The sequence below is a fragment of the Sinocyclocheilus anshuiensis genome, unplaced genomic scaffold (assembly GCF_001515605.1).
Source record: "Sinocyclocheilus anshuiensis isolate Anshui unplaced genomic scaffold, SAMN03320099.WGS_v1.1 scaffold532, whole genome shotgun sequence".
In the NCBI taxonomy this organism is placed as follows: Eukaryota; Metazoa; Chordata; class Actinopteri; order Cypriniformes; family Cyprinidae; genus Sinocyclocheilus; species Sinocyclocheilus anshuiensis.
Window position 1 is genome coordinate 1,434,393 of NW_015555819.1, and position 16,314 is coordinate 1,450,706.

Consider the following 16,314-nt stretch of genomic DNA (forward strand, 5'->3'; position numbering starts at 1 on the left):
GATCCTATGTTTCTCCAAAAGATGCTGAATCATTAGTGCATGCTTTTATTACATCACGCCTCGACTACTGTAATGCTCTTTTTGCCGGATTACCTCGACTACAGTAATGCTCTTTTTGCCGGATTACCATTGCACTCTATCTCTCGTTTACAATATATTCAAAATTCAGCTGCAAGAATATTAACCCATACTAAATGATCTGCTCATATTACCCCTATCTTATTTAAACTCCATTGGCTCCCTGTATCATCTCGCATTACTTACAAAAAAATTCTTACTTACTTACAGAAATTCTTCTGCTTACTTTTAAATCACTCAATGGCCTTGCTCCTCCTTATCTCTCTGATCTACTGTCTCCTTACGTTCCACCTCGATCACTTCGATCTGCAGGGTGTGAACTTCTTACTGTACCTAGATTTCATCTATCTTCAATGGGTGGCAGGTCATTTTCCGTAATTGCACCTAAACTATGGAACTCTATACCACTGGCACTAAGGACAATAACCTCACTCTCTGTATTTAAATCACAACTCAAAACCTACTTGTTTACCCAATACTATCAGTCATAACATGTTCTTTAGACAGTCTCCTCATCCTATACTACCAGCTATAATTCTCTCGGGAGTATTTTCCACTCTCTGTATTTAATCACAACTCAAAACCTACTTGTTTACCCAATACTATCAGTCATAAGATGTTCTTTAGATACTCTCCTCATCCTATACTACCAGCTGTAATTCTCTCTGAGTATTTTCGTTCTGTGTATTTTTGTTGCATTTACTATTCTTTGCTTGTTACTTATTGACATTATCCTTTTTCTGTTATTACTTATACTATGTTATGTATCTCCAGTACATAATTGTACCATGATATGCAACTGCAATCATGTCTATCCCCGGACTGGGCAAATGTCCACTGTCCACTTTATTTGATTAATTGATTGTAAAATGACTGTTTATGATTATGTGAATCGACTGTCTATTGTGTTACTGCTTTTGTACAGTGTCCTTGAACTTGGGAAAGGCGGTATATAAATTAAACATATTATTATTATTATTATTATTATTATTATTATTATTAAACTTTAAAGGCGATTTTCTCAATATTTAGATTTTTTTTTTGCACCCACAGATTCCAGATTTTCAAATAGTTGTATCTCAGCCAAATATTGTTCTATCCTATCAAACCATACATCAATGGAAAGCTTATTTATTAGATCATGTATAAATCTCAGTTTCAAAGAATTTACCCTTATGACTGGTTTTGTGGTCCAAGGTCACAGCTTTTCAGACCGATGAGCTTTGTAAAAATCGATGCGTTTCAGAAAGGCGGGGCATAGAGGAGAAACAATAATGTACAGTATGTGGAAAATAATGTGTTTTTTGAACCTTAAACCGCATAAACACATTTCTTTACACCAAATACACAAAATAATGTTCTTTTTAGCAACATCATATGACCCCTTTAACATAAAGGCATGTTGTGTGTCACCGCAGTTAAATCAGAGTCTATCATGATAAAACCTTAATATCAAACCTACAATATATAACGAGTTTGGAAATTTTGAGAAATGCTTAATAAATGCACTGTAACTAAACCCATTAGATTTCAGCTGACTAAAACTAGACTAAAACTAAAAACAATTCAGATGACTAAAATATGACTAAATCTAAATGGCATTTTAGTCAAAAGACTATGACTAAAACTAAATCAAAATTTGTTGTCAAAATTAACACTGCTAAATACTTTATAAAAAATATCCCAATTTCCTTGAAATTTGATCTCACAGGAAGGAACTTGTCAAGTCTTTGTCAACCGATTTTAATTATCAGGCGGCATCTGAGTGTGGCTTTAAATGTTTCAAATGCCTGAAGCCAAACATTCAGGTTATTTATGCACAGACTTGAACGCCCACAAAGAATTGGAGCGCTGCAAAAAAAAACAAAAAAACGGACAGGGCGCATTACAACTAAAAGGACACAATACCTCTATACACACAAACATTTCACTTCTACAATAGACGACTGACTCCTTTTGCGAGCGCATTTGAATGCCACTCTAGGAGTCACATTCTTTCACCGGGTCTCTGATTGGCTGTTTTTAACTCGTGTGGTCACAGGTAAAGAATGAGAGGTATGACTTAAGGGAGGGCAAATTCCCCCAAAAATACTTTTACCATATCTGAAAGACCAAAAAATGATCAAATATAGTAAATATTGACAATAGCATACAAGTGGAATGAAAAGATGTTGCCAAAACAATGGTGTATTTATTTTAATCTAGCTGAAGAATGAATTGAGTCATGCTGTGATGACAGTTGTAAAGATAACAGAATAATAATGCCATAATTTTGTAAAAAAAATAAAAAATAAAGGGATGGACATACAAGATGGTGCACTTGTGTTAAAACTTTCTAGTGACCATCTCTGATTAATTTCAAAGGAAAAATATTGGTTTGGTCCAAACTAAAGGGAGGGAAAGTTTTCTCAAGGATCAGCGAGTCGTCATATGATTGAGCACTAAACAATGACTTCAGACTGCAGTAATGATTCATAAGGGTATGACAATTCTAAGATCAAACAAGTGACTGGTGGGTGCAGCTTATCTTTTAGATATGGGACGAAAGATACATTTCCGCTGTAAACCCAACCCTAAGTATACAACAGTCTCCGGTTCCACCTGCATGACTGTGAAGTTTGATGTTGTTTGAGACACGGACCACTGTGTCTCTGTATAATGCCAATAGTAACAATAATTATTTGTACAATGTCATATAATTATTGTTACTATTGGCATTATACAGAGACACAATGGAGACACAATATGTGTGTGTGTGTGTGTGTGTGTGTGTGTGTGTGTGAGAGAGAGAGAGAGAAATGCAGCAGGTTTAATGAAGCTGTAGTGGGTGGTGGTGACTCTGCTTGCACTAATGAGAAGACACAGAAACCACACTCACATACGCCATGAACAAACATAATATATAAAATAACATAAGCACAAGGAAACACAAGCTTGTCTGCTTCTAAGAAAGCTCCAGGGGAACAGACAAGAATTTCACAAAGACATCAAACATCGATACCAGTGTCTGACTGCTTGTTAAACCCAGAGTAAAGCTACCATGACCAAAACTCGCAAAACAGATTCCAGCCAAATATAAAGACATGCAAAGTTATCAGGCACTGACTATAAAAAAGATCTCATTGAAATTCTTGAAGAAAATGGACATAACCATCATCTTCAGATAAGGAGAAAAAATACAACAAAAGTGTTCTAGCACAAAGTGCAGGTCCAGGTTAGAGAAGGTATGTCTGACTCTCTGCAAGTGTTACTGCATTCATCATCAGAACTGAATAAGATTTCCTTGTGAAATATTCATGACTGCATGACTCAAAGCTTGCTCAACATTTTTAGCAGATGGGTCAGTACTGTCTGGGTACCGCACTCTCCCAGTCTGAATTCACATGACGGAAAGCCCTGTGGTCCCCGGCTGCACACACACTGGTTGGAAAAGCTGCAATGTAGAGCATTAGCGTGCACAATGTGTTCGGACAGAGTGTTTCCTTTAAGTGAGAGAGTAAAAAACTAAATCCAACTCCATTCCTGGCTCACACTATCATTATCTTGAAAGAGAGGGTATGCAACATGTTAATTGCCATCAGCTGGCTCTTCAAGCCAAATATAAATTCTAAAACAGTAAATAATAAGGGCCAAATCCTTTTTCTCAGCTTGTATACACAACCCTATATGTGTGTGTGTGTACACACACTTACAATTTAATGCATTCTTGTTGTATCAAAGTAATATCAACTATTATTATTATTATTATTATTATTAATAATAATAATAATAACAAACATTTAAATGGATTTAAAATTTGTGTCCTAAATATTTTTTTACTAAATACACTTCATTAAATACTTCATAAAAGAAATACGTGTTCAAATTTTCCTAAATATACTAAATAAAATGCTTCATAGAAAAAATAACAGAAAAAGGTGTCCATATTATTAAATTAATTAAATAAACTTCATAATAAATAATTAAAACAAGTAATTTGTGCCCTCAATATTTTTTAATTAAATAATCCCAATAAAATTATTGATGATAAAAATAATAATAATAATAATAATATGAAACAAATTGTCCAAATTGGTATATTTTTTTTATTAAATACACAAAAACACTTCAATAGAAATTTGTGCCCTAAATATATTTTAATAAATACACTTAATACATTCATTAAAGCATTAAGCTACAATTATATTCAAAATACAGCTTGGCCTCGAGTACTTCCTTTTACTATTTACTTTTTATGTTTTTTTATGTTTACTATTTAGTATTTAATGTTTTTATAAGACATTAAAATAAAACTAGACGTTTTCTTTTCAATGAGCATTTAATTTAGCATATTTAGGAAAATTACGATTTTTTTTAGATGTGATTATATTCATAATATATCAGAGCTTTGTGCACATTTTTGCTTAAACCATACAAAATGATATATAGGCCTAGAAGTGATTTAGCCTCTGTATCTGTAATCTCAGGTGTTATAACCAAAAATCTTAGACGTGCCAATGTCATAAGAATCCAAAACATCTTATGTTACATACTGTTTTCATCCACTTTTTTAAATTTTTTTGTTTATGAGTCATAACAATTAAACTCAATAAGATGATAGAGGACCTTAAATAGCGATGACATATGCCGGGTTTACGGGCCCGGGTTATAAATGTCTCCATCCAGATATCCGCACACATCCAGACCTCCAGGCCCCACGAGAGAATACAAAGTGAACCTGAGCCTGGAGTCTGTCAGGAGCCCAGAGCTGAGGGGGCCAGACATATTTCTTGACTGGATGCTGCTCCTTAGATCAGCGTGTCTCTTTGATCCGTATAGTAGCTGGATACGACTTCAAAGCCGAGCCTCCATAATCTGTAAAGCTGCGTAACTCCACCCAGAGCTCACTGACACTTCAACAAAACAACATACACTGCTAGATCTGCATAACCAACGCCTGCATTATCAGTTATTTTGACCCTTCAATGCATTACATCTAATTAAAAACATCATTTGGATATAGAAAAATAGGTTTTGTAGAAGTTTTAATGCTGTTGGAACAAATGACACACGTTTATAACATGCAATGATGAGCGGTTTCCTGTAATCACATGACTTATTGGATCTCAGCTTGATAAGACGGCGGTGTTTATTGTAGTTTGGGTGGATCACACATTTCATAAGCTTATCTACGCCTACACCTGTTCATAAGGGCAAATGTGAAGATTACAGCTGCAATAAAGCATCAAAAGGACCTTGAAGGAACACCGTCCAGCTCGTGTTACTTTTTGAGATTTTTTTATGGAAATGTTGGCGTGTAATAAACGTTGTCAGCGGCTGTGGCTCACAACACTATGCTATACAACTGGTCCATTGAGTTATTTATCTGACACACAATGACGCCACATTTCTGAATGAACAAGTCACTTCCACTACAAGGGACTTTCCACTCCCTTAAAAAACGGCTGATTTTCTTTCAGAAATAATTGAGGGTGTTGCAACAAATCCACAAAATATCATTGCAAAGACAATGTAAATCTTCTGGAAATGCTCTATTTTTCTTAGTTATAATGTTGTAACTATTGCATAAGGACTACAAGACTAGTGCACAGCCACATTATGACATGAAAATGTAAAATATTGTAAATTATTGTATAAATTATTTTAGAATGATTTAAAAAAGTAAATAATAAAAGTTATAACTTGTCACCATCACCTCAGAAATAACTGAAGATGTTCTGGCGAAAGCCACAAGCTGTCATTATAACACTTTTGTAAGAAGTACATAAAATATATAAATAAAAATATATGAATGCTAAAATGCCATATTATTTTGAAATTACGTTGGTATAACCAACTGTTTGAGGAAAGCGCACAACCCGAATTGTCACGTGTATTACAATATTACAAATGAATTAAATTCAAAACGGTTATTTAATAAACTCATTACTCATAAATGAAGTCCAAATTCAAACTCAGTTTTATGCTAATTTATTTAAATAAATACACACATCATGAAATAACTTAGTACAACATTGGTATTTGCAGCATTCCTTTGTAAAAAATAAATAGATACGTTTACATGTACATATCCGCAGCCTTATGGAGGCACTTAAAAGTTCAAGGATTCAGTCTTGAGGGTTTTTGAGGGTTTTGCTTGTTGAAATCATTGAAGGGTTATTCCGAAGACCTTCACGGACCAGCTCAACGACAGTCCAGACTCTGAGCACATGAGCTCCTTTCAGACATCGACAAAGCTTCGCTTTGGTCCAAGCTTCAAGATTCAGTTCGCTGGATCTCTAAATGAATAAAAAAAAAAGGAGAATTCAGTCATTCAGGTTTTCCTCTGTAAAACTATTCATCTGTAACTAGCCTCTATTCGACTGCTAGCTTCAATATAGGTCTAAACCATACCAATCATGTCAAACAAGTACTCGAAAAACATCTTTGTTCAATAAATATCCACATTGCAATGGTACACTCTTAAAAATAAATGTTCCAAAAGGGAGTTTTCACCAGTTTTGGTTCCCCAAAGCAGTTTTTAAAAGAACCATTTCTTCTTAGTGTGAAGAACATTTTAGTAATCTAAAGAACCTGCACTGTAACGAACCTTTTGTGGAATGAAAAGGTTCCACGGATGGTGAAGGTTCTTTGTGGAACCATTGATGTCAATAAAGAACCTTTATTTTTAAGAGTGTAGGCAGTTGATTTCTCACCATTTTCGGCTTGGATTGGAAACATCTCAAGGTGCTCTAGCCTTGCATCTCTCCTGCTGTCCCAAAGAAGTGTTCTCCGATTCCTGTCGCGTTTTAAAGTCCAGAATGGCTTTTCTGTTCTGAAAGTCAATCAGAGCCATTGTGATCACGGCATTCCAGCAGTTCTCCTCGCCTGAGCACCTGAAGTCAATCTCCTTATTGTCTGTGGTCACGATAGTGAAGTACACGAACTTCCCAGTGCGCTCCACACAGTCCACCTTCTTAATGGACTGCAGCTTGAGCTCTTTGCTCTTGTTCTTCTTCTGGTTGTCCGTGTAGATGTTCAGGCTGTCCGTGGTGAGGACGCAGGTCTTCCTCTTCCAGAGCTGGAGGAGGTTGTCGCTCCTCTTCTCCAGCTCGCCTTCCTTCAGGACGTGGGAGATCTCGGAGCCCGTCATTATGGCGGCGCTTTTGGTAATGCTCGGGTTATGGACGAGGAGACAGAAGTACGAATGTCCCAGAGCTGCGTATAATCTCCGCTGAAGCCGCCGACCGACGCTGTGCTTCTTCATGCGTGCGTAAAATCCAGGCCGACGCGAGTGAGATGCGGCAGAGAACGGCTCCGGTTTTGAAGACCGCGTGCGCCCGTCCCTCGTTACGTCATGACATCTGTTACCGGAGCGCGTGGGCGGCCGCGAACCGGAGAACACTTTATAGCTCTAACATGTCCGAACTTAGATTCTCGTGCATCTGAAGCGATTTATGTAGAATCTGAATCGATCACAAAGACTTAATTATTCTAGAATAATATAATGCCGTATTTTCAAATGATGATGGAGTAACTGCTCTTTAAGGACTACAACACTGGTGCACAACCATGACATGAAAATATAGTTTAAAATATGATCAATTACTTTTGAATGAATTATTTTAAATAAAATAAATATAATAAAAAATATTAATACATTTACAAAGTCACTTCCACTGCAAGGGACTTTACACTCCTACAAGAAACATTTTTTCTGAAATTACCGAGGGTGTTGTGACAAAACCACAAAATATCATGACACTTTTGTAAACATTTAAATGCTGACATGCTATATTAAAGGGGTCCTATTATGCTCTTTTACAGTCTTGATTATGTTTTGGGGATGTACTAGAACATGCTCTCATGCTTGGTGGTTAGAAAAACGCATTATTTTTCACAAATCGCCTGCAAGCTCGTACAACAGCAAAAATCGCACCGTGTACGCCCGCCTTCAGACCGTGTTTCAGTACTGCCCCGCCCCTTGCTCCGTCTTTCAACAAAAGCTTTTGGCGAATCCGGCACTGTACTCCCTCGTGTTGTGGAAGCTGTCCTCAGTAAAATGCGCAGCACACAATAGCAAATTGGGGTTATAATGCTCAGGAACAGAGTTAAAAAATAAATAGCAACCACTGTTTCCTGACATCATCCGCTTTCGGAAGCCCAAACAAAGACGTTGGCGTCTGCGGCGCCCAGCTACGTCGTGTTATACTTGTAAGAATTGTTCTAGACATGCCGAAAATTTGCCGCTACAGCACTGCAGCTCTTCTTCTTCGTTTTCTCTGATGCACTAACTCTGCAGCAGCTCTTCTTCTTCCTCGTCTCGTCTGATGCACTCACTCAACCAAGCGTTCTAACCACAACCTCGCCCCTCCCCACCCCCCAACCATTTGAATTTCTGTAGGCGGGAATTATTTGTAATGATATTCTAATGAGCCGCTTTGTGATATCACAAAGCCCGGAAAACAAACGCTGTAGTCCAAACGAGCCGTTCGTTGTAGTTCTTGAAAAGGGATTTTTAAAAACGAAATATCTCCCTTTGGAGTGGACTTTGAGATTTGTAACTTTCTAGATCTTTTTTATGCCCAAACATACACACTACACACTGACTAAAATTAAAAAAGTGAAAAAGCACAATAGGACCCCTTTAAGTTTAAATTATAACCAACTGTTTAAGAAAAGTGCACAACCAAACTGTGATATAAAGAACAATGTGAAATATAAATTAATTTTAATAAAAATTAAACAATTTTTTTGCTAAATTTCTGTTATTTGTAGAGTAAAGAGTAAATATCATTTTTTTATTCTATCAAATATTATTAATATCAAAATATTCATTTCCTCTTCTGCTTTTATTCACGTCTCATGTATGAGGGTGTAAAGTGAGTATTGCTTCATACCATGATGGTTATAAATATGTATAATATGAGTTTACATGTGTATGGAGAGGATTTATGGGTGTGATACATTATGAGCTTTTACAACTATTCCTCAAAAACAGACTTGAGTAACTTATTAATGAAGTAATATGACTGTGTATATGTTATATGAAGTCATTTTCTTCCTATACATTTGGTCTTTGAAAGCAGCAGTTCCACAATCCAGACCGGTGTGATGAACTGAGAGGATCATAAATGCTAGCAAACATCCTTTGATGAACCATCTTACCATTCCCTTTCATTTCCACTCCTCGTCAGCCGGGGGTGTGTGTGTGTGTGTGTGTGTGTGTGTTTGTGTGTGTGAGCAGCATCATGAAGAGACGAGGCATGTCATGCCGGATGACTCACATCAGTCCCGTTGATTCCTGAGGGAGGAGTCCTGCCAAACAAGGAGTGCTGGGATTTTGCCACCTCATTCTAGCTCTGGCCAGAGGCCACTTCTGATCCCATCTCAGCCATATCCTAGTATGATCAATCATAACTCATTTAGGATCAGAGGAAAGTGTGTTCTTTAGAGGGAGTACTTGTGGCTGTGTTTCTTCTGGTTTGTTGTCTAACCTCACATTCCCATAAAGGCGTTTTGTCTCTAGAGCCCAATATGGGTGCCGGTGGGCGTATTTTGATTCCAGGCAGTGACTTCATTATCTGTGGGAAGTCGTATCAAGGTTTTGAGACATCGGTGGGATGAGGGTTGGGATCTGAGAAAGGAAGTTTAGACTGGTTTGGGAGAAATATGTTTCAGCAAGTTGGATTTCTCGGGTAATTTCCAAACGAATGTGCGAGGGACTTTTGTTTTGTGGCCTTGTAGAATTATTTGGACTTTATACAGAATCTGGTTGAACTAATCAAGTCTGTTCAAGCCCAGTTCATGGCTGCCCTGTTTATGAATAACTACAATGATGTGATTCATACTGTAATCAGTCTCCACCTTCACTTCACAAAAGCTTCTTAAGTTTAATAGATCAAGCCAATGTTGCATAACTGTGTCACTGAATGTAGTGTGGAAAAAGAATCTAGTTTACTACAGAAACATTTGAGAAATTAGTTAGGAAAAATTCATTTGCTTTGATTAAAATGGAATATTTCTTCATGTAAATAGAGTTTCACGGAAAAAAAGTTTGTTGTTTTTGTAATATGAAAAGACATCATGTTAAATATGTAAAAGTGTGTACATATGTGTACAGAAAACAGAATTTTATTGTTTGATTACCTACCACTGAAGAAAATGGACATAGCAGGTCTTTGAAATTACAAAAATGAATCATGTTTATACAACACAATTCATTTATATTTCTGATGTTAACATGTTTTAATCAAATAGATTGCAGTTGTTCATTTTGAGTGTTGAATATAGATATTTCTCTCACGTTGATTGAAACTGATTGAATCGAAAACTGAACTCAATACGGAGGAGAAATCGTTGAATAAAGTCTGATCACAATAAAATTAAGTAAATTCACAGGACTTTTTTTCAGTGTAAGTATATAAAATATTTAAATATAACTCAATATTATTTAAAATATTTAAATAAAAAATATATAACAAATTATAAATATTTTAATTATTTAATATATTTAATATTTAAAATTATTATAATTAAATATTACAATATTTATATATACAAACATATTACAATATTTTCTATCAGATAAATAATAATCAAATTTTTTTTTAGGTCCAGCACAGCAATAACACCATTAGACTATACTATTCAAACTGTTTCCGCTGATTGAAATAAAGATACAATTTTATTGTTTTTTTTCCCCAAATATTTCTAGAAATATCTACGTATATATATATACAGGGGCGATTCTATGATTTTCATTTTAGGGGGGCTCAGCCCCCAATGAGGGTAATAATAAAAAATAATAATAAATATATAATTTTTTTTTTTTTTTGACTAATAGGGATGGTTTACTAAACTTATTGCAGTATTCCACTGTATTGCTTAGCTAGTTATAACATTTGAGTACTGAATAAGCCTTCCTGATCTCTCACACACACCTGTTTACTGTAGTTACAAACACAAAATTGTACTGTTCCTAAAAGTGGCCTAGCAACGCCCATGTATATATGTAGGCTAGAAATATATATATATATATATATTGCTTTGCAACTGACTGAAATGAAATAAGTTGAATGGAAATAAAATAAGTAAAGTAAAATAATAATAAATAATAAAAATGACTAAATGACTACAATTATCATAAGTTCTCCAATTGTTTGGGACAACTATTTTTGGCATCTTGATCTCCAAGTTTGATCTCTCACAAAAAACTTCAGCTCTTTCCTCACACTCATAAACGTATGTAGCCCTCTTGGGCAGAACATTCAGCGTTGAGTCCTGTAGTTATTTGAAGCATTGTTCAGATAAGCCAGGTCTGACGAAGCCAGAGCAAGTGCAACCGTATCGTGGGAAAAAGAACAAATGGCACAAACGTCCAAGAGAGGCATGAGAAACTATTGTGAAACAATGCACAGGGATGAGAAGTGCTGACACATACGAGTCAAGAAGCCAAGTGCCATAACAAAGCCTGATAGCTCTTAATATAAACCTAATTCCATACAGGACTCCATAAACAAGTCACTGGGTGACCATAAAAAATCCAGAAAAATGCCTGAATAAATGATAATAGCATTTTTGACAAAGCTGTATATTGTTAAGGAGTATTTCATTGGTTGGACCTACTGAACGAATACGCCCTTTATTGAACAAATTGCTAGTTTGTGAATTAACTCGAATAAATGAGGCATCTTGTTCATGAACAAGAATCTACTAGTGGACTGAACGAGAGTGGACATGTTGTTTGTTTAGCTCAGCATGGGAGTCAGTCTCACTATTCAAATTATGTAAGAACATTTTTTAAATTGTTTAATTATATTTCTTTTTTTTTTTGGTTGATAAACTTATGCTGAGTAGTATATCTGCTTTGAAAGGAAAACGTTTATGACGTTAAACACTATTATTGACATTTTTAACACTTGTTAAGGTTGTGAATGGCACATTGTGAATGAATCAGTGACTTGCTCACTTGTCGCCACAAATCTTTTTGGTGAATGGTTCAGTGATTCAGTGACTCACTTGTCGCCACCTACTGGCCAACTATGATTTAACCTGCACTGGATGAATCTGTGAACAAATCTTTTTGATGAATGGTTTAGTGATTCAATGACTTGTTCAACAAAGACTCACTTGTCGCCACCATATTTGAGTAAGCTACTCAAAAAAAGTAATCCATTACAAATTACTAATTATTTCTTTAAAATTGTAATTTGATTACATTACGGATTACTGCATTTAAAAAGTAATCAGATTACTCATTACTTTGAAGTTACTTTCAAGTTTACTTTACTTTTCAAGTTATCAAACCTAAAAAATACACTACAAAGTGAAACTCATACTGTAGCTCTTTCATTAATTTAATATTGACTGAAAAATTACATATTAAAACACTTGTATGAAAATAATTAAAAATGTTTCATAATTTTGATTGTACAGATAAGAGTAATACATGAAAACTGTAATACATTTGAAACTGTAAAAGGTCTACTTTTATTTGTATACAGTCGCAATATCAACAAAACATTGTGCTTTTGTAAAATAAAGAAAACAAACAGGGTGTGCTTTCTGCATTCTCAGTCTCCGCAAATATCCTCCTGAAATGCATCATGCATCACAATATTGTAGCAATGTCTGAAGCACAGCTCTAAATCAAAATTGAAATCTTATAGATTTCAGATGCTAAAGATAAAGGTGCATTAACTGGTTATTAAAGGGCACTTAGTTCGGAGTCTAAAAACTTGCTGCTCAACATGCTTTTATTATACATGGATATTCATAAGACTGATTCATTGAAACTCGGTAATATTTTAAATGTGAATTTCAAAACATAGTCTCTTCACTTTTACCTGGGAATAAAAATGCCTTTTACTTGTCAATCTGGATCTGTAATCCACTACACTAATACCACTCCAAACTTGCATCTATGCATGCATGATATTGTTATTGAAAAACCAGTTAAATAAGAAACATTATTTTTCTTAATATGCAAAATGCAGAGTAAAAAAGGGAATGTCTCCATTTGCAACTAAGCGATAACATACTTAACCTGCTTAAAGACTGCTTAAAGACTCATGCATGAATCAGATAAGGTCTGCTACACCCTTCACACAAACCTCATTCATTTCATTCATACTCACTGTAACGTTCAGAAAGATTTAAGTGGGTGTTTCTCAGTGTCCTGAGCATAATATGACTATAATATACCTTGCAAAGTCTGTAAAATCACTAAAATCAATCAGAGAACTTATCGTTAGCATTAAAAGATATAATTTGATTAAGTTGTGTGCAGCAGTATTAACAGAGTTCACACTGACAACATACAATGTTTAGGTGCATATATGTTCCTTTTTATCTCTCTCAATCTCAGTTTTACTTTATCACAATCCAAACAAGCTTTGCATACTTAGCATCTCACACAGCGAAGAGCAATGACATTGCAGAATGGTTAAGCAAACATGAATTGGTGAAAGAGGATCTGAACTGGAGGCCATTTTCATTTTATTCCCAGGTGAGAGTAATTTATGAAGTAGATTGTGGAAGATCTACTTTTACAGTTTCTGCTAAATGCAATAATTATAAGATAGTTAATCACTGGTTAAACCTAGAAGGCCTGTTCCTAGAGTTTTATTGTAAGTTGCTTTGTATAGGGCATGTCAAGCAAGTAATACTTCACTATTGTTTTAACACGAGCACATAATAAACCCTGACATTTTCATGGATTAATTAACATTATTAAGTGACTCAACATTTATATCTGAGATTATTGCTGTGAAAGTCATTCCAGCTTCAGTGGTCATTCATGAAGTGTATGCTGATATTATGAAAGGTTAATTAATTATATTTGTCATTTAAATCAATTTAGAAAAAAAAAAAGAAAAAAAGATTGATTAACTAAAGGGATGACTCACCCCAAAATGAACGTTTGGTTATCATTTACTCACCTTCATGTCATTCAAAACCTGCATGATTTTTTTGCAGAATACAAAAGAAGATAATTTGAAAGATGTTTCTGCTGTTTTGTTCATACAATTGAAGTCAATGTGGACCAAAAAAAAAAACTTTATTTATATAGCACTTTTAACAATACAGATTGTGTCAAAGCAGCTTTACAGTACCAAATAGGCAAATAGTGTGTCAACAATGCAAAAGGACAATAGTAAACACTCAATTTTCAGTTAAAGGCAGTTCATCATTGCATTCAATGATGTCATCGTCCAGCTCAGTTCAGTTTAAATAGTATCTGTGTAATCAAGACAAACAATATCGCTGGAAATTAAGTGTCCCCAATTAAGCAAGCCAGAGGTGACAGTGGCATGGAACCAAAACTCCATTGACACAGCCATATTACCCTGCAGCCCAAGACTGGTTGCCGACTGAAGCTAAGCAGGGTTGAGCCTGGTCAGTGCCTGGATGGGAGACCTCCTGGGAAAACTAGGTTGCTGTTGGAAGAGGTGTTAGTGCGGCCAGCAGGGGCTGCTCACCCTGTAGTCTGTGTGGGTCCTAACGCCCCAGTATAGTGACGGGGACACTATACTGTCAAAAAGCACTATCTTTTGGATGAGACGTTAAACCGAGGTCCTGACACTCTGTGGTCATTAAAAAAAAACAATCACTTGGCACTTCTTGTAAACAGTAGGGGTGTAACCCCGGTGTCCTGGCCAAATTGCCCCCCTGGCCTTTGTCAATCATGGCCTCCTAATAATCCCCAACCACTTGATTGGCTCTATGACTCTCTCTCCTCTCCTCCTGTAGCTGGTGTGTGGTGAGGGCACTGGCCGTTGTACTGTGGCTGCCGTCGCATCATCCAAGTGGATGCTGCACACTGGTGGTGGTTGAGGAGAGACCCCCCCCCCCACATGATTGTAAAGCGCTTTATAAATGCATCATTCATTATTGTACCGATGGCTGTCTAGGAGACAAGGTTTTTCACTGGGGACCTGTCTCTGGGGCTCATCAAGTCCTGGTGTCCGCTGTCATTCAGGGCCGTAGAGGTCATCTCTAGGTGCTGATCCACCATCTGCCCTTCAGGCCGTCCCTGTCGCCCCGTGTCTTCACGAAAGTTGCGGAGGCAGCCCTTGTTCCCCTGAGAGAGCAGGGCATTCACATTCTCAACTACCTCGATGTCTGTCTCATACTAGCTCAGTCTCAGGATCAGTTGTGCGAACACAGGGTCTTGGTGCTCTCGCACCTCAGCCGGTTGGGCCTTCGGGTCAACTGGGAAAAGAGCAAACTCTCCCCGATGCAGAGGATCTCTTTTCTCGGTATAGAGTTGGATTCGGTCGAACAGACAGCATGCCTCACGCAGGAAAATACTCAGTTGGTGTTGAACTGCCTGAACATGTTCAAGAACAGGACAGCGGTCCCACTGAAACAGTTTCAGAGGCTCCTGGGTCATATGGCAGCTGCAGCAGCAGTCACGCCACTGGGGCTGCTTCATATGAGACCGCTTCAACACTGGCTCCATGGCCGAGTCCCAAGGTGGGCGTGGCAACGCGGCACTCACCGAGTCCAAGTCACACCGGCCTGCCGCCAAACCGTCACCCCGTGGTCAGACCTTGCGTTTCTCCGGGCAGGAGTGCCCCTGGAACAGGTCTCCAGGCATGTTATGGTCGGGGGTATAGATGGGCCCCCAACTGTACTGGCCCCTGGCACATCAAGAGTTGTTAGCAGTACACCTTGCCTTGAACCGTCTCAGAGGGCGGTTACGAGGCAAGCGGCAAGCAGTCCGCACCAGACATCATTGCGACCGTTGCGTACATCAACCGACAAGGTGGTCTACGCTCCCGTCGCATGTCGCAACTCTCCCACCACCTCCTCCTCTGGAGTCAGAAGCATCTGAGGTCGCTTCGTGCCACTCACATTCTGGGTCTGCACAACCGTGCAGCCGACGAACTGTCGCGACTGTCGCGAGCCAGAGAATGGAGACTACATTCCCAGACGGTCCGGCTGATTTGGAGATGTTTCGGAGCCGTCGGAGCCGCCCTGTTTGCCTCTCCAGACAACTCTTACTGCCAGTTGTTTTACTTCCTGTCCGAGGGAACACTCGGCATGGACACACTGGCACACAGCTGGCCACGGGGCCTGTGCAAGTATGTGTTTCCCCCAGTGAGCCTTCTCGCACAGACGCTGTGCAAGTTCAGGGAGGACGAGGAGCAGGACCTGCTTGTGGCGCCTTACTGGCCCACTCGGACCTGGTTCCTGGAACTAATGCTCCTCGTTACAGCCCCTCCCTGGCAGATTCCTCTGAGGAAGGAT

General features: G+C 37.6%; 1 protein-coding gene across 1 annotated transcript; it reads right to left on the reverse strand.

Moving 5' to 3' along the window:
* Positions 1-6,025: 6,025 nt before the first annotated feature.
* On the reverse strand, positions 6,026-7,435 carry LOC107675258 (pleckstrin homology-like domain family A member 2). Its single transcript, XM_016469538.1, has 2 exons — positions 6,774-7,435; positions 6,026-6,356 (listed from the first exon to the last, which is right to left on the reverse strand). The coding sequence occupies exon 1, from the start codon at positions 7,322-7,324 to the stop codon at positions 6,800-6,802; it is 525 nt and encodes a 174-aa protein (XP_016325024.1). The 5' UTR covers positions 7,325-7,435; the 3' UTR covers positions 6,026-6,356; positions 6,774-6,799.
* Between the last annotated feature and the right edge of the window lie 8,879 nt (positions 7,436-16,314).

Bases quoted from the DNA above. Each gene is read 5' to 3' on its own strand.
- LOC107675258 (XM_016469538.1), bottom strand. From the start codon at position 7,324: ATGAAGAAGCACAGCGTCGGTCGGCGGCTTCAGCGGAGATTATACGCA.